At 39.6% G+C, this 24,343-nt stretch overlaps 1 protein-coding gene across 2 annotated transcripts in view; it reads left to right on the top strand.

The window, feature by feature from the left end:
• CSMD1 (CUB and Sushi multiple domains 1) overlaps positions 1–24,343 on the top strand; it is a 1,878,204-nt gene that overhangs the window by 1,651,589 nt on the left and 202,272 nt on the right. For both annotated transcript variants that reach the window (XM_084999785.1, XM_021075826.2), the window contains exons 30-34: positions 4,227–4,421; positions 9,864–9,980; positions 14,342–14,455; positions 16,499–16,594; positions 23,788–23,991. In XM_084999785.1, the coding sequence (XP_084855911.1) occupies positions 4,227–4,421; positions 9,864–9,980; positions 14,342–14,455; positions 16,499–16,594; positions 23,788–23,991 (726 nt within the window). The remainder of the gene's footprint in view (positions 1–4,226; positions 4,422–9,863; positions 9,981–14,341; positions 14,456–16,498; positions 16,595–23,787; positions 23,992–24,343) is intronic.

The raw sequence follows: 24,343 nt of genomic DNA, 5'->3' as shown, positions 1-24,343 counted from the left end.
CGTTTTTTCATGTGTTGCCTATGTGTTTACTGCATAAAATGCTTACATCTTTCTCATCTGTCTGGGAAAGAGGGTCAGTCCTTCCAGTGGAAAAGAAATTTCTGACATGCACTTCTACCTTCGCTGAAAGGAAAGAAAGTGGGGAGGGGGGTTCACCTTTCCAAACTCATGGCTACTTAAAGATAAATTATGACTTGTGCAATGAATAATTTGAGTATTTAAAAATTATTTTAAGATGTGTCTATCTTGTTTCTTTAGAATGACTAAATTTAAGTACATCAAATTGCTTAGTGTTATCTCTGTATTTCAACATGCAAAATACCTATGGCTCCTTCCCTGTCCTGACCCCTGTGGCACTGGTTTCATGGGGAACCCTGAACCTGGTCAGAGCTTTCTTCTTTGGTCATCAGCTAAGTGTCTCCTACTTCCTTTGGGGTACACCACCCCCTGTCATCAGCATCCAGAGAGCACAAACAGACTCACAAACAAAACCCATGCCAACCTAAGCATTCTACTATTGGGTACATACACTTTTTCAAATCAATTTCTCCTGTGAACAAGGAAAATAAGGGTATATTGCAAAGAATCAGAGAAAAGGACTTATCAAAAATATTAATTCACACTAACGACTACTTTATAAAAATAATATTCTGCAAAAATAACCAAATCCCTGTACTGTACACCTGAAACTAATATAATATTGTAAACCAACTGTTTCAATGGAAAAGGTAGACTATATTTGTCATCATCTTGTGTTCCCGGGGCATCCCAGGGTTTGAGAGTTGCTGGATGAGGGCCTGAATGCAGAATGCGGTGGAGCAAGCTTCCCAGGTGATTGGGGCAGGGCCACCTCTTCGGTCAGTTCCCTGGTGACCAGGAGAGCCTTCTGAGTGGGTACTATAGCACTCATGTTTTAAAAGTTCTCCAATGGAGCCTGAGGAAAAAAAAAATATCCCCAGAAGACAAGGACAGACACAGTAATAGGATAGCACCCAGCACTTACAAGGTCCTGTATGGCTGGGGAAGTGGGGAGCAGACCCAGCTCTTGAGCAAGACCCGAAGGAGCTATGGGTGGTCCTGCCCAGGGACCTCAGGGGCCCGTGGATGTCAGCCCATGGCCCAGCAAGGGAGTTCCCGCAGACAGACAGGAGCTGGGCAGAACACACCATGTGATGAAGTCATCTCCTTAGAAAATGTGACAAATTATACACTAAGAAAGTGCTGTGATTTATCACCAAACACCCTGAACTGACAACTGAGTAAATGGAACCAAAAGATTAGATGCAGTTCATTTGGAGAAATGAAGAAAAACTGGCCGTCAGAGGTCTAAATTAGCAACACAGAGCAGAAAACCGTGAGTGGTATTTAACTAAACAGTAAACTAGAGCAAAAGAGATTTATCACAAAAAATGATCAATGGGCTGATGAGACAACAGGCATGTGTTTTTTTCTCCATCATTTTGTGGAAGAAGACTCTGCACTAGACTAATGCTTGTGTTTATCAGATGCTGTGTGCTTTCTGCTGGGTGATAGCAAACAACAGTCAATGGGACTGTGCCCACAGCTTTATTGATTTGTTCCTCATTTGCTTACAATAAATGATCTGTGTTCTATGTGGGATGTAAGGCAGCTGTAAAGAATTATCAAATTGTCACCTACTTGAAATTTTTAAATCAGTTTTCAGTAGAGTGGTTGGAGACTGTTGGTTTCAACACAACACACAACACTTGCTGTGAGACTCAAACCACAGCTAAAGGAGAAGACCTGTGGAGAGGCTGCCACCATTTGTGTATCTGTATGTTTGATATGTATAATTAATATATTATGTATGATACATGGTACATAAGATAATATATGCTGTGTGATATATGATAATCGCTATATTACATGTGATACATGCGGTAATATAACATATAATTCACAAGATAATATTTATTTATTTATTTGCTTTTTTTTAGGGCCTCACGCCCAGCATATGGAGGTTCCCAGGCTAGGGGTCAATTGGAGCTACAGCTGTCAGCCTACACCACAGCCACAGCAACATCAGATCCTAGCCGTGTCTTCCTTCTACACCACAGCTTGTGGCAATGCCAGGCCCTTAACCCACTGAGCGAGGCCAGGGATCGAACCTGCAACCTTATGGTTCCTAATTGGTTTCTTTTCCGCCACGACGGGAACTCCGCAAAATAATATTATGTATTTATGTTGCACTTTAACCAGAGTATTTACATAAAATATTCTAATAGCTCTTTATAATAGATTAGGTCAGCCATTGCCAAAGAGATCTCTGGCTGATGCTAATACATAGATCATTAAAATTATAATGAGAAATACTAATAAATACAGTTGACAGGCCTCTTTTCCTTTCTACAGGATGTCCCAAATTCATGCTTTTTCCCTCTTCCACTGTATAAGATCCATACCTAAGAGGATGTAGGGTGCAGTTTTCAAGGCTCCTGTCATCATTACTCTTTTCTGGCACACCTGTCACAGTCTCCCAGGAGGGTCCTTTTCCTAAAACCACTTTGTCGATTTACTCACTGGTAGGAGGCAGACAACTAGTAAGGAAAAATGTTTAAAAGGGAACATAATCCACATTGATCATAGCCCAAAAGGGTAAAATGCAGTCTTCCATTTATACTTTCCAGAGATCTTTTATGTGTATGATTAACATGGTGGGGGGTGAAGCGGGAGATGATCAAGCCACGTGGAAGGAACTATTATTTTATCCACTCAGGCTATCCCTGAGCCTGTATCATTATCCATAACCCCATCAATGTGTGGACGTTCGCACACACATGCACACACGCACACCCCAATAGCATATTCTTAACTTTAAGCCAAAAAATGAAGGAAAACATTTCAACATAACATCTATATTGATCACTTGAAAATGTAAAATTCAATTTTAGAGGCTTCTGATGTTGTGAGGGACTTTGTTGATGATGTGAAGAATGATGATAATCACAAACAGCATTCAAATGCTGGAATTACAACAGAAGGATAAGAGAGATAGTTATATTTTATATACATATATATATATCCAATATATGAGATATTTGGAAGGCCTGCTGAAATAAGACATTCACAACATTAAGGCTACCAAAACACAAGTGGAATTAACCACTTAGCTGCAAGACTGAGAGAAAAAAAGAAGACACGTTTGTATTTTTATTTTGGAAAAGATAGATTTTTAGCAAATGCTTTCCTTAGTGGCCGCATAGTTGAACAGACCTCTGCAGTGTGTTTTTGTTATTTGACTTTTCTTGAGCTTGAGATTTTCAAAATGTAAAACAGGGCCACAGATAATCCTTACGTTGCAGAGGTTGGTAAAGACGAGATTAAAACTTACAGTGTCCCCAGCTCAGTGCCTGACACATAGTGTGCCCTCAAACCCTTTGAACATTTATTGCATTTAGACCAGACTGTGTCAGGTAATTATGACATCCCAGACACAGAGCTGCCCTTATGGATCAGGAAGTGTGCTTTCTGGCTAAGTTGATCGCTCACTGACGCGGGAGAGTAGTCTTCCGTGACGATCCTCCAGTCTAGCTACTCTTCCCAGTGTAAGCGAGCACGCTTCACTTAGGTGAATTAAACCAATCTTCTTTCGTGAACCCAATTCTCCCATCTCTTCCTAAAATGCGCTGTGATTTCATATGACCATGACTTAAGCACAAGAGTCAGGAAATCAACCTTAACAGCAATTCTGTAGTCAATGGTGGTTTGAAAAATAAGAGATATGGAGTTCCTGCTCTGGAGCAGTAGAAAAAAATCTGACTAGTATCCATGAGGCTGTGGGTTTGATCCGTGGCCTTGCTCAGTGGGTTATGGATCCGGCATTGCTGTGAGCTGTGGTGTGGTTTGCAGACATGGCTCAGATCCTACATTGCTGTGGCTGTGGTATAGGCTGGCAGCTGTAGCTCTGATTCAACTCCTAGCCTGGGAACTTTCATATGCTATAGGTGTGACCCTAAAAAGAAAAAAAAAGAAAAATAAGAAATATAATGTCATTGAAAAGAGTTTTCTTTTCCTGCTTTCCTAGAATATTTAATTATTAACTTGAACATTCATTAACAACTTGGTAATTACTCAATCATGTATTTTGTGAGCATTTATGATATGCTGGGCACTATTCTAGGTACTAAAAATAATGAACAACCACCAATGATCACAAAACAATCAAATCCCTGTCCTCATGGAGTTTATGTTCATTTCTGCCACAGAGAAACCACGGGAGGCCTGTTTTGACCCTGGGAATATAATGAACGGGACAAGGATTGGGACAGACTTCAAACTCGGCTCAACCGTCACTTACCAGTGTGACTCTGGCTACAAGATTGCTGACCCATCGTCCATCACCTGTGTGATCGGAGCCGATGGGAAACCCGCCTGGAACCGGGTCCTGCCCTCCTGCAACGGTGTGTATGAAAGCAGGGTCTCCTCAGTGACAGTTCTGCTCTGGAACCCAGACTCCACTTTTGAAGATGGTTTGCTCTAGAGTCCTGTATCCCTCTCCTCAGGGTGGGGAGCCCGCAGCAGGAGCTGGGATAAGAGCTCAACCTTCCTTGACCGTTGAACTTACCTGGTAGTTTAGCCATTGTCTGGGTTTCTGGGAGCAGTGATGCTTTCCTGTCACTTAGATAGTCTGGCATTTCTAACTTCTGTTTGGATGTGTAAGAGGTGCAAAGGAAGGGTCTCTGGGTGTGCTCTTTTTCTGTCTCTGCCCTTGTCTCTTTCACCGTATCTCTCTCTGCTTCTGCCTCTCTCTTTACCTACATATACATATATTACATATATAAGGATGTGTCATTTTCCCCTAGTACCAATAGTCTGTAATTCCTTGTATGGACATTCAGTGACCAAAAGCTTCAGGAACAGACAACAGTGACCTGTTGTGATAGGGGTCTGGTCGCAGGTGCCCGGGGTGGGGGGTGTGCTAATGGGACAGACCCCGGGACAGCCTCCTCTCCCCGACAGTCCTCCAGGTTCTGTATCTCAGTCCAGCTGATGGCTTCATGCCTGTCTCCACTGACAAAACCCAAGACTGATCTCTTTACTCAGCAAATGATACACATGAAAAAGAAGATGGTAAACCCACCTGGTCTGTGACAGAAAAAAATGATTCCAAGGTTACTTTAGGATGAACTCAAGGACCAGTTTAGATACATTAAACTTATGAAATAAACATCCTTTCCTGAGGACAGCTCATGATTCTTCTGACCAAACTGGTGTTTTAGAAACTTAGTGCATGAAAAATCAAAGCAAACTTGGGCAAACAGACCCGATGCCCTGCATTGCTCTGGTACCTCTGTATTTCTATGTTTGAATATTTATCATTGTTCTTTACATTTGAAAATTTTACAATCACATTTTACACATGTAAACTACATATATACACACCCACACCCCCCAACACACACATGTAGGAGGCCAGCCTCACCTCTATCCTCTCCCTCCACCTGCCCTCAGCTGCCCCTCAGCTCTGGGAAGGTATGGACAGTGCTGGGGACCCAGACTGTGACCTTGAAGTCAGTCAAGGACTTCCCATCCGCCCCAGCCTGGATCCTGAGGACCCTCCTCTGGGGCAGGGTGGTCCTCAGGGGGACTAGATAGGGGCCCCCGGTCACTCATCCAAAAGCTGCCCTGAAGAGCTGCACCCTCCCCGTCAGCCAAATCCCGGCTTCCCCACCTAGGGCTCAGGGGATGGACTGCTTCCCTCTGCAGTGTTGGGAGGCTTCTCTGGGATGCAAAGGGAGCTCTCAGACAAAGGAGGTGCTCAAAAGATGGAGACTCTTAATTCTCTATACAAATGGCACATGCAGTCATGTTAGCTTAGCAAAGGGCAATGGTCCCCGACTCTTAATCTGCCTCCCCTCAGCGCGGAGCCCTGGAACCTGCAGTCTCAGGATCTGTGCTGCATCTGCAGATCTGAAAGTTCACAGGTACACCATATACACAAAGCAGAACAGAGAGATTTAATAAGGCAACATTTTGGATAAGAGTTCTGATATGTCGGTGTCTCGGTGAAATGATCTGCTTCCTTCCTGCTGGGTTTGTATCTCACTTTAGGAATAGGAAATAGGAAAAACAGGAAGCTAAACTGAGGAAAGATCATGAATTTTTGATTTTATTAAATAATACTGGGGAGTGGAGTTCTCCTTGTGGCTCAGCGGGTTGAGAACCCGACTAATATCCATGAGGATGTGGTTTGATCCCTGGCCTCCATCAGTGGGTTAAGGATCTGGCTTTGCCATGAGTGTGGTGTAGGTCACAGACATGGTTTGGATCCTGCATTGCTGTGGCTGTGGTGTAGGCCAGCACCTTCCTAGCCTGGAAACTTCCATATGCCATGGGTGCAGCCCTAAAAGGCAAAATAATAATAGTAATAATAAATACTAGAGTTTCTCTCATGACTCAGTGGTAACAAACCTGATTAGTATCCATGAGGATGTGGATTCGATCCGTGGCCGCGCTCAGTGGGTTAAGGGTTTAGCATTGCCATGAGCTGAGGTGTAGGTTGCAGGCCAACAGCTACAGCTTCTATTCAACCCCTAGCCTGGGAACCTCCATATGCCATGTGTATGGCCCTAAAAAGACAATAATAATAATAATAATAATAATAATGGGAAAATTAAACGTATTAAATTCAAACATAATTTGAAACTATAGGGGACTGATAAGAAATTCTTTGGCCATAGGCTAAACATAAAAAATAAGATCACATTTAGGAGATAGGTAAATAAATTTTAAATTAGTGTTTTTTTTCTCTATCTGAAGAGCTATGAAGTCAAGCACAGTTTCTGTTAACCAGTCATCAAAGTGCATAAGACACGACACTGATTTTTCCTTAAGCTGTTTATTTAAATTAAATAAAACTAAAAATTCCAAATCGTGAAACAGAAATATCTCCTCCCATAGTTTATTTGGGGTAACTCATGAAGAAGAACACACTTTGTGCAGGAGTTAATGTCTGCTGATCACTCAGATCACCGATGAAACTAAGGGACTTTTGCTCTATCTTGAATATTTTGATAGTTCATATTTTATGGGGAGTATTTTGGACTAGTTTGTTTTAAATGCATGATATATATATATATTTTTTTTCTATTGCTTACAATTTTTGTTCATTGAGGACTGCTAGAGAATTATAACAGAAATGGAAACAGCCTAGAGCTCCTTTCATGGGTCAGAATGGCTTTGTTTGCTTGTCTTGTTTTTGGTTTACATTCAATTTGATTGTGTCTTGTTGCCTTAGTGTATGAGATATACATTCCAATTAACTAAATGGATGAGTTAGTTTCTTGTTACCATCTTCAATGAGTAATGTTGCAAGTTTTTATTCACTTAGGAAATGACCGGTTTGCTACATTAATTACCAAAGATAAGAGCATATTTATTTTTCCTCTATTATCACATTAATATAAAAGAAATTTCTAAGTTGAGGTGTTCCTGTTGTGGCTCAGCGGCGGTAACAAACCCAACTAGTGTCTATGAGGACTAGGGTTCGATCCCTGGCCTCGCTCAGTGGATTAAAGTTTCCGGCATTGCCATGAGCTGTGTTGCCAGAGGCTACTGCTCAGATTCAGCTTGGGGCCTGGAAACCTCCATATGTGGTGGGTATGGCCCTGAAAAAAAAAGGGGGAGAAAAAAAAGAATTTCTAACTTGAGAAAGAGCACACCTGTTTCACAGATTAGCATGGTAGCATGAACAGAATACTTGTTAAGAATTAAGTGAAAATAGTCCACATATGTTTCTCAACTTCTTGAATGTTTGGTTGTGTTGGAAATATATTATTCAGTTTTTGTGCTTATCTTTAAATCCGGGGAAGAATGCATAGATATAGAACAATTTATTAAGGTGGCAGAGGATCTAAGATGCCAGGTCAATTTTCTTTCATTTCATCCTTTTTATTTTTCAGTGTTTCCTATTATCATAAAGTAATGTTCTTTCATCCTGTCCTTGAACAAAATAAATCTTTGTAGTTACCCATGAACAAATATATTAGGAGATATAAAATTTCTGTTTGATAAAATTTCTGTCTGATCATTGGATATCAAAATGTTGGTTCAGTGAAGATTTATTTCCATTTTTATTTATGCTTGAAAAATATGAAATAGATAAAAGTTTAATAGAAAAGGGATATTTGAAAAATTATCTGCTTGAATTTTATATATCCACAAGAAAATACATTTCCATTCTTCATTTGTACTTATTTTTAAAAATTTGAACTATAAATGTTTAAGAAAAAAATATAAATACAGTTCTGAAGTAACCTGGTTGAATTTAGATGCTTGATTAAATAAGATTAAGTGATGCATCTAAATTGATAGAATGAGTCCCTCAACACTTCATTGAAAACTTTGAGCTTTGAAGTTTAATGTATAGACATTTCTACCGTTTGAAAGTGCAATCTTCTTTTCTACTTAACACTGCAAAAGTTGATGTGTGAAAAAGTTGATGTGTGAAAAAGGCTGATAAAATTATTAAGACATCAGCATGAAGGCTGCTCTTGGTCTAGTTAAGTACAATCTCTACTAGTTGATCATAAACAGATAAAAGCTGTCCGGTGTCTAAGCAGTCTCCCTTTGACTTTTAGAACACGACTTCAGGTTTCCAGCAGTGGTAAAGCTGGGCTTGGGAAATCTCCAGCCAGATCATCAATGAGGTGCTTTGACACGAGCGTCAACACTCTAAGGAGCTTTATTAATCCTGGAGAATGTTCTGTCCATCGATTAGGACTCAGTGTGCTAATTAACATTCAGAAGATTAAGCATTTTATCTCTGATTTCTGTCTTTTTTAATGCTTGAAAACTGTCACATCAAGAGGAAATAAGCTATAGGATTAGAAAGTTTCTCAGATACTGAAAATAACTCTGAATCAGATCCGAGAGGGAGCATCCAGGATAAGAAGGTGTGAAGTCAGGCCACACGGGCCAAGGCCCAGGTGCGGCAGGCCTCTCATCCGTGGTTAAATAGCGTTCTAAACAGATGAGCAGACGTGGATCTCCTTTTAAGTAAACATGTGCGAAATTGAAGTAGTTGCAATTTAATCCCCAAAATGGATATTTCAAAGCTGGGATTTAATTGGACATCTATTTTAGATGCTTAGAAATAATATTTTGTATATGGGTCTACAGTATTTTTCTTTTTTCCCAGCAAGTGCAAATGCTGAGAGTAAATAAGATAGAGGGAAAATAAAGACACACACACACACACACACACACACACACACACACTCACACTCACACACACTGTCTGAGCTGTGCATTCAATACCATATCCATGTTCTTGCCCTAACTTTCTAGTTTGGAGTTCCTTCAGCTTTCAGTGGAACTTATAGGAAGAGACACCAGGCACATTATTAACTATTCATGTTACTCTTGAACTGAATCTATGATGAAAACACAACAATGAAAAGTAAACATTATTTTTCCTTTTAGGCCCATAGTAATATAAAGGCAATAGAAAACTGAAATAATCTTTGTTTCTCTTACATGAATATGATGATTAATATCAGCCAGAAAACTCTGGAAAGGTTTTTCTGAAGTAACTTAAGATTGTACTGAACCTGTTCTTATTATCATGACAACTGTTCTCATTATTTTTTTGGCATGTCTGAGAGAGGTTATAAAAATAATATTAGGTTTTCCTCCTAAGTCATATTACTTTTATTCTCACCTGTTCAATCTTTGTTTTTCTTTCTATTTCACTTTTGATAGTGATGTAAACCAGTTTTTAACTGTGGCATTGAAAGTTTCTGAATAACAATGCTCATTTGCTTGGTGCTTTTGTCTTCTGCTCACCTGTTGCCTGCCCTGTGATCACATGCAGCATGTAACTCTCTGTTGATTTCTTCCAGCCCCATGTGGTGGCCAGTACACTGGATCAGAAGGGGTAGTTTTGTCTCCCAACTACCCTCACAATTACACAGCTGGACAGATCTGCCTCTATTCCATAACGGTGCCAAAGGAATTTGGTAAGGCTTCCTTTTACTTTTAAATAGCCGTCACATTTATTTCGGTGTTACTTTTTCTGTCATTTTGTAAGCAAATATTCAAGTTCTTGATATAATAAAATAATGTAAAAGATGGCATATCAAAACAACAGATTTTTCAAACATGTCTTAAACAATATCCACTATAGTTCTTTTATCAGTGTGACATGAAATGCTTAAATTTCATTCCAGTATTCCAGTCCAGAGGGAACCAACTTGGCTTTGTTCTTTTTGTTGGAGAGTATTTTCTCAGTTGGTTGTCTTGTGTGCCAGGGAGAATCACAGCATCACATGTGGGCCAGAGGAACACTGATCTGTCTGTGGGTAATTGGCGCATATATTTAGTAATGAGATTAAGATGGAAAGCACTGGTCAGTGAGCAGTTTTGGGTGACTGGAGATGTAACAGTGGGCAGAGGCCTATCTGAAGCCTCCAAAATTTGACTTCCTGAGTTTCCCTCCTAACTCTGCTTCCAATCTGGGCCACTTCTGGATGGCTTCATTGCTAGAAGGTCCTTCTCTGGTGGCTCCCTTGGCAGTTTACTCAACATTGAGTTCCCATATCTCCCCTCTCACTCCTAACCAGGAAAATATTTTTGTGTTACCTTCTTCCCCTGAGTCAGAGAGTAGCTTTTTTTTTTTTTTTTTTTTTTTTCTTTCTTTTTGGTCTTTTTAGGGCCGCACCCATGGCATATGGAAGTTCTCAGGCTAGGAAACTGCATGCAGCTGCTGGCTACACCACAGCCACAGCAACACGGGATGAGTCGCATCTGCGAACTAGACCACAGCTCATGGCAACATCGTACCTTTAACCCACTGAGTGAGGGCAGCAATCGAACCTGTATCCTCATGGATTCCAGTCGGGTTCATAACCTGTTGAGACACAAAGGGAACTCTGACCAGAGAGTAGCTTTTATAATTTTATAGAATAGTTCCTTTTTCCCAACCATAAAATTTTAAATCCAACATAGTCAAGGTTTTGTCTTTACACTCAAAATAGTAGCCACCCACTCATAGAAATAAAATAGATAAAAATTCTAAGGTCAGGTTCTGTTTGAGGGAAAACATTTTAAAAATACAATTAGATGACAAGAAAGTTAATTGCTGCTTTAAAAATTTGCATATGGGAGACAAATGATTTCTATAAACCTCTGGTACATTAATCACAGGCTTCTTAAAATGTAATGAAAACCTCCACCAAGCATGTACTTCAGCCTTTGGTATTTTAGGTCACTGGCCCTTCACCAACCGTGGGATGCACCTTGCTTAGTCTCTTAAACCCAGTCATTTAACTTTTACTCTCCTCGAGTCCTCAGGGATGATTGAGTTTTCAGGAAAAGCTTTCCTTGTATCATTTGCCTGTTAGAAGTAGAGTGTATGTGTCTTAGAGAGTGATGGCTGTGGTCCTAGAAGCCAGGGCAGAGGGACCAGCTTTCCAGAAGCAAAGAACAGGTCCACTTATTATACAAACAAATGGCAGACATCTCTCATTTAAAAACTGAAAGACTGGTCTTCAAAATATTTATTTTGTTATAAAAAAAGGACAATAAAACTTAGGTCCTAGATTGTCAGTCTTTATGCTGGACCAGTGCCTCTCAAGTCCCTTTTTTAGCCTCAGTTAATACATTTTATCACTGAAATTCCCCAAAACCTTCCTCCTATTACTTTTCCATGAATGTTCCTTTTATTTTTATCCATGGATAATTGACAAAATATAGCAATCTCAATAGACTATACCAGCCATAGTTTATGATTTTAGTTTATTACGAAATTTGAGTTGTCACCACACAATTATGATTCTCCAGCAGGAAAAAAAAAAAAAAGTTCCACTCCTATCCTAAATATTGATAATAATTTCCCAATCTGAAAGGTTTAGTGACATAAACATATCATACTCTACCTGGGCAGAAAACTTTAGGATAAAATAGTTATACACGGTCCTTAATGAAAACCTATGCTACCTTCCTTATCTATTACTTTTCTGACAATTGTGATAAATGCTGAGGTGAATAAAATACTCTTAGGGCCCCTGAGATGCTCAGCAAGTATTATGGGATGGGGTGACTGCCGCTCAGTGGAGAGGGGCTTCTCACACAGGTTCCAAATGGAAGTAACATGGTAGACAGGTCATCTGGTGTCCTTATTTTCATCCAAAAGTGTCACCAAAATCTTGGACTTCCTGTGTGGCTCGCAACAAAAGTGTCACCAAAATCTCCTTTCTACAACAAAAATCTCATCGTGAAAGCAATTTGATAAACATTTTTACTCATTCCTTTGGCCCCCAGAGCAAAATCCACATTTCCACCTGGTCTTCAAGGCCCTAAGTCTCAGGCTGCCGTGGCCTGTGCTCCGTGCCTCTGCCCCCATTACCCACTGAGTGTTAGCCAAACCAGACCCTTTGCCACATATTCACTCCTAAAGCTTGCTCTTTGTGTTCACTTGCTGAATAAACCCCCATGTTTCATTCTCACACAAGAGGGTTTGCGTTCTCATCTTTCAGGGCTAGCTGGAATGCTCTCCCCCCAATCCCCCAGAAAATGTCAATATCCCCACAGCTGGCAACCACTGCCCTCCCTCTGTCCCTTCTAATCTCCATCTCCTCTGGCTGCGGCATGGCCTCCACGGACCAGCTCCAGTTCTTGGCAGATGTCTGTTGGTTTGGAATTTAGGTTGAAAACAGTCATTGGTCAGAATGCAGCCCACGTAGCTCTTCGAGGAAGGCTCTGGGACAATTTCCCACCCCTCCCCCAAGTTTGGGGGTCCCTGTTCCTTACCTGCACCTACACCCTGGATCTAGATCTGCTGTGGAAATCTCTGTGTACCTTAACGCAAGATGCTTCTAGGACAAAATTACTATTTTGAAGACTTCAGTCTTCATTTGCAGCGTAAAGTTGATGTTTCCTAAACATTTCTTGAAAAAAAAAATAGGAATTATGTGTGTTGGACTCACTTTTGTGCTATTTAAAAGGCTAAATAATTCTGCTTCCATCATGATGAAGACTTAATTATTAGGAGGAAGGGAATGTGAAGGAAGGGATTGTACAAGCAGCAACCTTAAGGAAATCCCTCCCTCCTTCTTATGCCTGTTTTGAGAGCACTTTAGCCATTGGGAAAATTCACCTTGTTCACACACTTCCTTTATTGTTTCCCTAGGAAATTATAAAATCCTAAAATACTATATATATTTATGCATATGTTCTCTTACATATGCAGGTAGTACATTATACATGCATATATATATGCACTAAATATAATACATATATGTAAGAAACTATATGCCACTTGAAATATAATGTGTATATACACACAGTCTGTTATGGTCAGATTTTTCTCAGTTTTGCCAACATTTAGATTAATTCTTTCATGTGTAATTAATACACACAGCTCCGTTTCATGTTCAGAATGATTTTAGTTTAACCCTTACACATAAATGAGTTAGTTGTTCATTGCTTGTAAATGGGTACTAAATCACAAGTTTTTCTAAATACCTTAAAGGCCCTATATATTATAACTATGAGTGTAAAATTATTAAATTTAAAGTAGTAAAATACACATACCTTGTTCTGGTTTTATAACCTATAAGGTACACAAAATCTTACAGGAAGAGTAAGGAATAACAGTAAGCAATTCCTATAACAGGTTGCTGAATCGTCTGTAAAGTGCAGTGAGTTCTTGTGAATTTGGCACTATCATAACCATAGATGAAAAATTCAAATGCCCCACCAAATTGCTTTAAAAACCAGCAGGCCTCTTCCTGCTATATATCACAGGGAACTATATCCAGTCACTTGGGGTGGAATATGATGGAGAATAATGTGAGAAAAAGAATGTATACGCACACACACACACACACACACACACACATATGATACATGATATGACTGGGTTATTTTGCTGTACAGTAGAAATTGACATAACATTGTAAATAAACTATAGTGGAAAAAATAAAAATCTTAAAAAACATAAAATAAGAACCAGCAGACACCTTGATTCCGTCCCTACTATTCACCGAACAAAGTGTCATTAATTACTCTTAAATAAATAGGCAGCCCTATGGCTCTTCTTCCACTACCTTACCATAGTATTAAAATTCAAAAAAAAAAAAAGTCTTCATTTGTCATTCAAACTTTACATGGAATAGTAATTTTATACCTTTTCCTAAATACCAAATGACTAAGAAGCAAATAGCAAACTATTAGAAAGCAGAGAAAATAAGTTAATTTTTTTACAGGATTCTTAGGATCATGGTCTTTGGGACGTATCGATAACTATGTAGTACAACCACCATCTTCATTTCTTTATTTGTGAAGAAGCATTTGTGCTGACCCGCCCCTCTGTTTTCAGTGGTATTTGGCCAGTTTGCCTATTTCCAGACGGCACTGAATGACCTGGCAGAGCTCTTTGACGGGACTCACCCCCAGGCCAGACTCCTCAGCTCACTCTCAGGGTCTCATTCAGGTAAACTTTAATGTATGTTGTCCTTAATTCTGTTTATACCACCAAGGTAATTAATTTTAAACTTGTATATTATTTATTTTCTTCTGTGGAGGAGAAATTTAATCATTTTTTAATGTGCTTGCTTGTTTCATAAAATCTGATATTCAATGTAAAATTTCAAATGTATTTTTGTCCCACATACGAAACGATCCGCCTTTATCATTTTACCTACTAAGATTGTGGAAAATAGAACATCCGTCTCAGTGAAAAATAAACATATCAGAAAAGGAAGGAATAATAAACTATCCTGTTATTTTATCTTCTATTCTGTGTGTTGTAATCTTCCTGAAGATAAATAATATGAACATTTTGGTCTAAATCATTCCAAGTCTTTACATACATACATGTGGAGATGCATCATAGCCACACATGTATAAAGGTACACATGTGGATGTACACACATGCATCCATGTGTGCCCACATGTATGTGTGCAGACATTTGTGGGGTTTCATAAAACATGGGTTATTATCTCACAACTTAATTTATATTGCACATTTTCATTTAAGATTACATGCAGAGGTCTTTCCCTATCAAAATGTATAAATATACACCAAATATCATAGCTTAGTGCTCAACAGTGTTCACAATTTATTTAACACAGCCCCTCACGGATGCTATGGCCCTTGTTTGTAATACTGCTACATTGTCATCATTTACCTATGCAATGTAGAGCTAGCTACGTGCACCACAGCCTTTGACCAACTAAGGCTGAGCTTTGGTTGTTTCCAGTTTTTCACTATTATTAGTCACAGGTCTTAAGACCTACGTTGTTATTTTCTATCAATATCCAATGATGTAATGTCTAGAAATACATCAGAAGATATACTTTTAAAATCCTGATACATACTGACAAATTCACCTCTGAAAAGCTTAAGCCATTCACATGCCCCACAGAGTACTCAAGAGGGACTGTTCCTCCTAGTACACTGTTGGTGGGATTGTAAATTGGTGCAACCACTGTGGAAAGCAGTATGGAGATGCCTCAGAAAACTAAACATAGAACTACCATTTGATCCAGCAATCCCACTCCTGGGCATCTATCCAGAGAAAACCACGACTCGCAAAGACACGTGTACTCCAGTGTTCATTGCAGCACTATTTACAATAGTCAAAACGTGGAAACAATCTAAATGTCCATCGACAGAGGAGTGGATCAGAAGATGTGGTACATATACACAATGGAATATTACTCATCCATTGAAATGAATGAAATACCGGCATTTTTAGCAACATGGATAGACTTAGAAATTATCATGCTAAGTGAAGTCAGCCATACAATGAGACACCACCATCAAATACTTTCACTGACATGTGGGATCTGAAAAAAGGACAGACGGAACTTCTTTGCAGAACAGATACTGACTCACAGACTTTGAAAAACTTATGGTTTCCAAAGGAAACAGTTTGGGGGGTGGGGGGAAGTGCTTGCAATGTGGGATGGAAATCCTGTGAAATCAGATTGTTATGATCATTATACAACTACAGATGTGATAAATTCATTTGAGTAATTAAAAAAAACAATAAAATTAAATAGTTTACTAAAAAAAAAAAAGGGACTGTTCCTGTATAGTACCTACATGTTAAAAGGTGTTCCCCCCCTCCGAGTTCTTTATTATTTTTAATTCAACTTTGGATTTGGAGACATTGTCTTAATTCTAAGTAAAATCCTAGCAAGTAACTATCAAATAAAGTTGATTCTGAGTCAATAATTCACCTACTCCTTCTTTTTCCCATATTATCAGCTCATAGGCCTATTATCAGTGCTTTCTTCAAAAGAATCAGAAAGGAGGTCATAATGAAAAGATTCTAAGGGAATGTCAAGGCAAGAACAGAATTTTAAAATCTTCGTAAAAATGACATGTTTGGGTTCTAAACACTAAAGCGAAGTTTTACAGAGTTCCAAAATTGAAACTCTAAGTTATTAACTTTTTTCAAAAATCCTGTCCCCTACAGGCCTATGCTGAGTGGATCCATGCATTATCTCTGTCTGTTTCATCCTCCAGGTGAAACACTGCCTTTGGCCACATCAAATCAGATTCTGCTCCGATTCAGCGCAAAGAGCGGCGCACCAGCCCGAGGCTTCCACTTTGTCTACCAAGGTACCTCTTTGCTCTTCTCCCCACATCCACATCCATCAGGACCAAAAATATTGAGTTGCAGGGTTTTTTTGTTTGTTTGTTTGTTTTTTGCTTTTTTAGGGCCACACCCACGGTACATGGAGGTTCCCAGGCTAGGGGTCCAATCAGAGCCATAGCTGCCACCAGCCTACACCACAGCCACAGCTGCAGAAAACTGGATCTGAGCTGCATTTGTGGCTGTTACACAGCTCACGACAACACTAGATCCTTAACCCACTGAGCAAGGCCAGGGATTGAACCCGAAACCTCATGGTTCCTAGTCGGATTCATTTCTGCTGTGCCATGACAGAAACTCTGCATTTGAGTTGCATTTTTTTAATATTAAAGAAATTGAAGGAACCTATATATTTATAACAAAATTGTTTAATAAAACTATTAATTTTTCTGACAATTAAACGTGATAGTTCTCTGACAAAGATACAATAGTACTTCATGTATGTGGTGTGGCCAGGAAAATGTACGAGATCACTTTGGCATAGCACTTTACAATTTGCAAAATTATTTTAAATGTAATATTTCACCTACTTAAGTAAAATTAAATAAAATGTTTCCTAATAGATTTTAGTAACTATTAATGAAATGTACTTAAAACACATTGTACAATTCCAAATCTTAACTGTAAAATCTAATGGAAAAGGAAATATAATAAAACCATGCTAAACCCAGAATACCACCCATGCTTTTATCTCTGAAGATACCTATTTTATTTTGCATGGGTTCTCTTAAGTTTAGGTACTTTCACACCTTTATATTTATTTTTGAATTTGAAACATTTAAAATGCTTGAGACTGCTCAACTTTTCTGAAAAATGAACATTTTTTCCCCTGTTTATAGTTCACCTTTATTTTGCAAACTCATTACATGAATTTGAAAAAATACCCTGGGAACCATCCATCCACTCTCAGAAACGCAGAGCAAATCTCTGAATCTAACTTACGATGACTGGACAGCTTGAGATCTGAAAAAGGGTGTCATCAACATTGATGAACTAACCGCCTATTCAGACATGAGAAGAATACTCAGTATTTCTAGGTTTCAATTTTGCTGTAGGCAGGAGAGATTACAGGCTGCTCCTGAACGCTTTCTTCAGCAGTCCAGGAAAATCACTTCCTAGCAAGCAGTTTCTTTCCTTTAATAAAGACTCCTCCAGAAAACATGCTTGACAACATCATGTTTTTCATCAATTATAGAGAATAACAATCTGTCACATCATTCATAAATCATTTATGATAGTCTCACACTGTGAAATGTATGGTCTCAAAATAGTTCACCATAAAAAGCCATCACTGTTTGGCAATAAGATGATTTAAAGCTTAAATCATCTTATTGAGATGAGTGAGAATGATGTTTGGTGGACAAGTGGGAGGAAAAATATCTGTAATCCAGTTTAAGTAGCAATTGCTTAGATGATGAGGCTGTTACACTAAAATTAGTTGCATTGTTCTAAATAAGCCTTTTGTTAAAATATAAATAATTAAACCCTTTTTTTAAATAGTGTTTATTGGAGCATGTCCACTTTAGGCAACTCACCTCTTACCTGCTCCTAGTTTTCTTTAAGTAAATTCTATATTACTTTGCAGAAGCAGATTCAGAAACCCAAGTCAGCTGCTGTGACATCTAAAAAAACTAGACTGCTTGGTTTAAGTACAATTTTTTGTCCCAGAAAAATTCAAATCCCTGGCATTGTCTTCTTTGATCAGGGACTTCCTTTAATTTCTGATAAAGATTAGAAAATTGATCAGATAATTGAGTCTTTGTCTATTCTACTTGCAAATGTTATTCTCAGAGTAATGGTTTTTAACATTGCATTTCTTATTTTAAAGAAACATATTATCATTAAAACATGTAAAATACAGAAAAGTAGAAAGAAAAGCAAATCATTTATAGAAGGAATATGTTTTCCTTATACTTAAGAATATGTAATGATTCTAACATACTCAATATTTTGTAAAGTTCCACTATATCTCCTTTTCTTGCTTTGTTCCTACATTGAGTTTATGCAAAAATTGATGTCTTTTTATCAAAGCCAAATCCTTTGGAGATAACGAAATGTGATCATGAAGGCAATTTATAAATCACTCAGGAGCCCCTGGAAAAGTTTTCAGTGCATCTCAAAAGTTAAATTGAACATTGCCTTCTGAAAGAGAGTAGTTAAGTGGAAGCCTAGAAATTATTTGAACTCTATTGTGTAGAAACCTCCTGAATAGTGCTTTCATATCCCACTTATGGCTTCATTCCTCCATAAGTCATTAAAGCTTAAAATTGCACAGGGACTTTCTGACTTCTGTGGCTGTAGGATGACTCACCCTTGTTAACAGACAGGTCTCTTGTAAAAAATCGGTCAGACTACAATGAAGAAAGAGTGCAGGTGTTAGGTGTGGAAAACCTGTGCGTGAGCCAGGCACACTCCCCCACCTCCATGCTGACCTGGTGAATATGGCAGAGACACTGGTGGTGAGGGTGTTACTGCCCCTCTGATCCTGAGAAGCAATGCAAGTCTAGAAACTTTTTTTAGCAAAGTATTCTAATTAACTTTCACGTCTTTGTGGGGTCTTGTTTGTTTTCTTCCCGCTACTTGGGAATGGAAGGATCCCTTTGAGAAGCGAGGGAGGAAGGAGAGGGTGAGGACACATGGTTGCCCCGAGGAAGCCTAGGAGGGGTGACCCCCCCCCATCACACAGGGCTTCCTCCCAAGGTGGGGTCACACAGTCATTCCACACCAGGTCTGGACTGCTGGAACATCTTTCGTGCATAAGCAAACTTCCTTGAAGACAGAGGAGGGAAACAGTGCTTGCTTTTAAACATGAACGTGATCAAATAGCGTTTTAGATTTTCCAGGAGAACACCCCTTCCTCCAGACCCACTCCCCAGGCTCAGGAATTCCCGGAATGTTCACGGATGGATCCCCACAGCCTCCCCTCCTCTTCCCAAGCTCCCTGCAATCACTAAATATGGTTCTACAGGTTCTAATGATCTTTGCTGTTCCATAGAAAGTACATTGTACCTGAACTCAGTGGATTCTTAGGTCAATGCACAAATAAAATGACATAGTCCTCAGAAACCTGCCATGTTGAAAGCTTATCTACCATGTCTTAATGAGTGCAGCACAGTCTGTTTCTCCCAGTAATAGAATAGACCTTTGATTCTATTCTATGAAGTGATTACATTGCACCTAGAGGCTTTTTTGTGGCCCCAAATGCACGCCTTATAATATTAGAATCAACCTTAGCAACACTGGAATCAACACAAGAAATATGCTATGTGACCACCAAGACCAAGGAAGGTATTTCCTTGTTTCCTGCTTTCTCTGAGCACATGCTCATTTTTCGGCAGGCTGGTGAAAAGCAGCCACATTACCTCTGCCTCCCCTCTCTGTGCTCATGCTTGAATGTGTCTGTGTTAAACGTGGTGCTTGACAGTGTCTCATCAACATACTGTCATTTGTAATTGTCTTACATTTATGCCCAGCTGTTTCTGCATATAGTCTGTTTTTCTTGTGGGTTTCAATGGAGACTTCAACCCCTCTTTTAGTTCTCTCAAAATATTTCACTCAACCAAAATTAGGAAGACACGTGAGACTGGATATTTCAAAGGGAAAAGGAAGCCATGCTTTTGTAGGCAAACTCCCCACCGTGTACAACTTACAAATGTCCATCTCTGTCTTTCCAAGTCACATCTGTCATCTCCCAGCCTCAACTGAAACAGCATCCTGCTCTTGCTCTCAGGACTACCCCCCCCACAACGATTTTCTATTAACAGACTCACTCTTCTTAGCATTAAAATAAACAGATCAAATAAACAGAGCTAGAAAAGTGGAAATGCTTTTTCTAAGTTTGGGTGGCAGAATTTACACTAAGGTTTTCTTTGCTTGAAGTCCTTCTTAGGCATGCAAATACACGTTTTTGTTGACTTTCCCCGGGCCTCGTCTTTTCTACGATGGCAGAAATTATAAGGCTTAGTTGGTTTTTCCCTTCTAAGAAATTCACATTTTGTATAAAGAGCTTATAAAATGCATACTTTTTACAAAGAAATCGAGCATAAAATTTCTTGCATTATTCAATGATATGTATTTGAATGCCTCAACTAGTAATGGCTTGTCAAATCAGATTTTTCAGCTACCAAAACTGAATGATGTTGAGAAATAGAATGTGTCCTCTGTCACAAAATGGGGCAGGAAAGACTGCCTCACTTAGCCAAGTTATTCTTGTCTGCATGCAGATTTCTCTTGTTATTCTTTTTTAACTCCATCTACTCTAAAACTGGTGCAGTAAAAGAACTGCATGCACATAGCTGTGGCTTAGAGCATCTGCGGTGGTGAAGGGTGGTGAAGGATTCCATCACCTTAAGTTCCTGTTTCCCTGAAAGGTGTACTCACATTCACAGTATCCCCCATTCTCAATATCATCAGAGTCTCAGAAAATAACACCCAATCTCTGAATCAACACAATCCTTTGACCTGAGAAGTCACTCACTTGTCCCTCACCCTCTGTGCCAGGCTGACCTCATCCCTGTCTACATTGCACTGGGCTGATTTCAGTTGTGTTTCACAGCAGTGCCAAGCATTTGCTGAAACATATAGAGAGTAATTGCTATGGAGAGCAGAATTTCTTCTGATGCAGGGACTTCCAGGTGAGGTCAAGCACCAGAGGAGGGGCTCAGGGGGAAGAGTTACTCAACGCTGCTGTAATTTCCACCCTCACCCCCCGATATTACACAGAGTTTTGATGCTTCAACTTCCTAGGTTTCCTCTGTCCCACTTTCCCAGATACTTAAAATCTCTTCACAGAGCTGCTGGATTCTGATCAACAACCTGAGTAGATCTCTCTCTCCCCACGCAGGAAGGAGGCTCACCTGCCAGGCCCACCATCCAAAGACCATAGGACCACACACCCTAGAGCACCCGCGGGTTCTCCAGGAAAGAGTATGGGGCTGCCTGTAGGATGCAGGCTCCTGCTAGGTGACCAAGTGGAACTAAAGGCAGTGTGACTAGGTGCTGGATTCAGCACTATTCAGGATTCATTGTGTTTGTCTGTTTTTATCTGGGCCATGGAAGGAACGGAACAGGGCCATGCTGCACTCAGTAAAGGTGATCAATCCTTTACTATACACAGTAAAGGTCATGTTCATCGGGGGAGTCTGGGTCTTTTATGTGTTTGCGTAAGTGTTCCCAGTACTGCCTGTAAGTGAGAACACGAGGTGGTCTCGGAGATTGTGTGTGGTCAACAGAAGGACAACCAGCTCTCAGGCCAGGCAGTGACCAAGTGTCCGTGTCAGGGCTGCCACTTATGTTGCTCACACCTTCAGACCAAGTGATGTCACAGCTGGAGTAGATCATTACACTTTGCTCGTTGCTACTTAATCTTTGTTGTTCATTTCCAAAGATACAGGTGTAACACAGACACTAGGGAATTGTGAGGGCTCGCTCCCAGCCCCACCTCTCACGTTGAGGAGAGGATTGCTGGTCAGGGCAAGGGGAGAGACCCCTGGGAAGAGGTGATTGCGGCTTTGATTTTACCTGGTCTGTGCTCAGCTGTGGTCCAACTGTTTCCCCCTACCCACTCCCAAGCCTTTCCCATGTAGAACGGATTGTTTAACTCTTATTTTTTCCCAGAGTATATTTTAAAAAAATTTTATTATGGAAATGTGAGATTTACTCTCTCATGTTAAATCATTAATATCATCATTTAAAATAACCAGTTTACACTTTAAAATTAACAGTGCATACTACAGTATGGTTAGCTATGGCACAACTTTGTAGCACATCTTTAGGACTTAGGCACCTTACATGGCTGAAACTGAAACTTCATTCCCGTCAAACAGCAAGTCTCCATCTGCACCCCCCACTCCAGCTCCTGGTGACTGGCATCTGCTTTCTACTTCTATAAGTTTGACTATTTTAATTACTTCATATAAGCGGGATCACACAGTATGTGTCCTTTTGTGACAGGCTTATTCCACGTAGCATGATGTCGTAAAGGTCCATCCATGTTGTTGCAAATGGCAGGAGTCCCTTCCTTTTTACATGGGTGGATAATATTCCATTGCATGTGTAATACAACATTATTTTTTTATATATATAATGACTTTTATTTATTTATTTTTTCCATCATAGCTGGTTTACAGTGTTCCGTCAATTTTCTACTGTACAGCAATGGTGACCCACTTACACATATATGTATACCTTCTTTTTTCTCACATTATCATGCGCCATCATAAGTGACTAGACATAGTTTCCAGTGCTACACAGCAGGATCTCATTGCTAATCTATTACAAAGGCAATAGTCTGCATCTATTAACCCCAAGCACCCCATCCATCCCATTACCTCCCCCCCCCCCCCGGCAACCACAAGTCTATTCTCCAAGTCCATGATTTTCTTTTCTGTGGAAAGGTTTATTTGTGCCATATATTAGATTCCAGATATAAGTGATAGCATATGGTATTTGCCTTTCTCTTTCTGACTTACTTCACTCAGTATGAGAGTCTCTAGTTCCATCCAGGTTGCTGCAAATGGCATTATTCTGTTCTTTTTTATGGCTGAGAAGTATTCCATTGTGTGTATACAATATTATTTATCCAGTGATCCATTAGTGGGCATGTAGGTTGTTTCCATGACTTAGCTATTATGAATACTGCTGTTCTGTACATGGAGGTGCAGATATAGCTCCAGACTTATAGAAATAGTGACTACATTTCCGTCAGATAAATTCAGAAGTGGGATTGCCAGATCATATGGTAGTTTTATTTTTAATTTTACTGGTAAATCACAGTGGCCATATTATAAACAATTCTTTATGTAGCATCTTTTCTCACAGACTCTAAGGTCCTTGAGGATAAATACAAGTTTTCAGTCATCTCATTATCACCAGCACAGTGATTTGGGTACTTAATTAATTTTAAATGCCTGAGTATCGCTCAGTCATCAGTCACTAATTCTCCTTATGCCATGTTTTCCTCATCTAAAATGGAAATTTGCATGGCCCTCAGGGTTGATATAAGGATGGTGTGTAGATGTGAAAGTTCTCCCTAAATCCTTCCCTATAGAGACTGCGAAAGGCATTCTTAATTTCCATAATAACATAAACTCTCTCTAGACTTGTCTTAAATCTATGATGAAGATACAGATAATGATTGTTCTCTGTGACTTGCCTCTAGCTGTTCCTCGGACCAGTGACACCCAGTGCAGCTCTGTCCCTGAGCCCAGATATGGAAGGAGGATCGGCTCTGAGTTTTCGGCGGGATCCATAGTTCGATTTGAGTGTAACCCAGGATACCTGCTCCAGGGCTCCACAGCTATCCGCTGCCAGTCTGTACCTAATGCCCTAGCTCAGTGGAATGACACAATCCCAAGCTGTGTAGGTAAGCGTGTGTCCTATGGTGTGATCACTTGCATGAGGTCCTCCATCCTAAATCCACAGCAGCATTGCAGAGCTGCTCTCCGGTGCTAATGATTAGTCCACATAAAATGATCCATGCTCCAGACCTATTTAAGGGGCAATTTATTTTATCAGAAATAATTAAGTAGCAGCCAAACCCTAAAAATGACTGTGCTTCATGAAACAACTCATCAAATTAACAAGTAGGAAACATGTTTTACTTCTTGATACTTATTAAGTATGCTATCTCAAGCCATGGGTATACAACATAATTTCATTTTGGGGAAAAATCATTATAATGTTCATTTGTTATATTACTTGTGTAATGCCCTTTT

The sequence above is a fragment of the Sus scrofa genome, chromosome 15 (genome assembly GCF_054392235.1).
Source record: "Sus scrofa isolate SSC_HxYL_T2T_F1_AM1 chromosome 15, Sscrofa_HxYL_maternal_Yorkshire_Landrace_v2.0, whole genome shotgun sequence".
NCBI lineage: Eukaryota > Metazoa > Chordata > Mammalia > Artiodactyla > Suidae > Sus > Sus scrofa.
The sequence above is the reverse complement of the archived record's forward strand: the minus strand, read 5'-3'. Positions and strand labels throughout refer to the sequence as shown.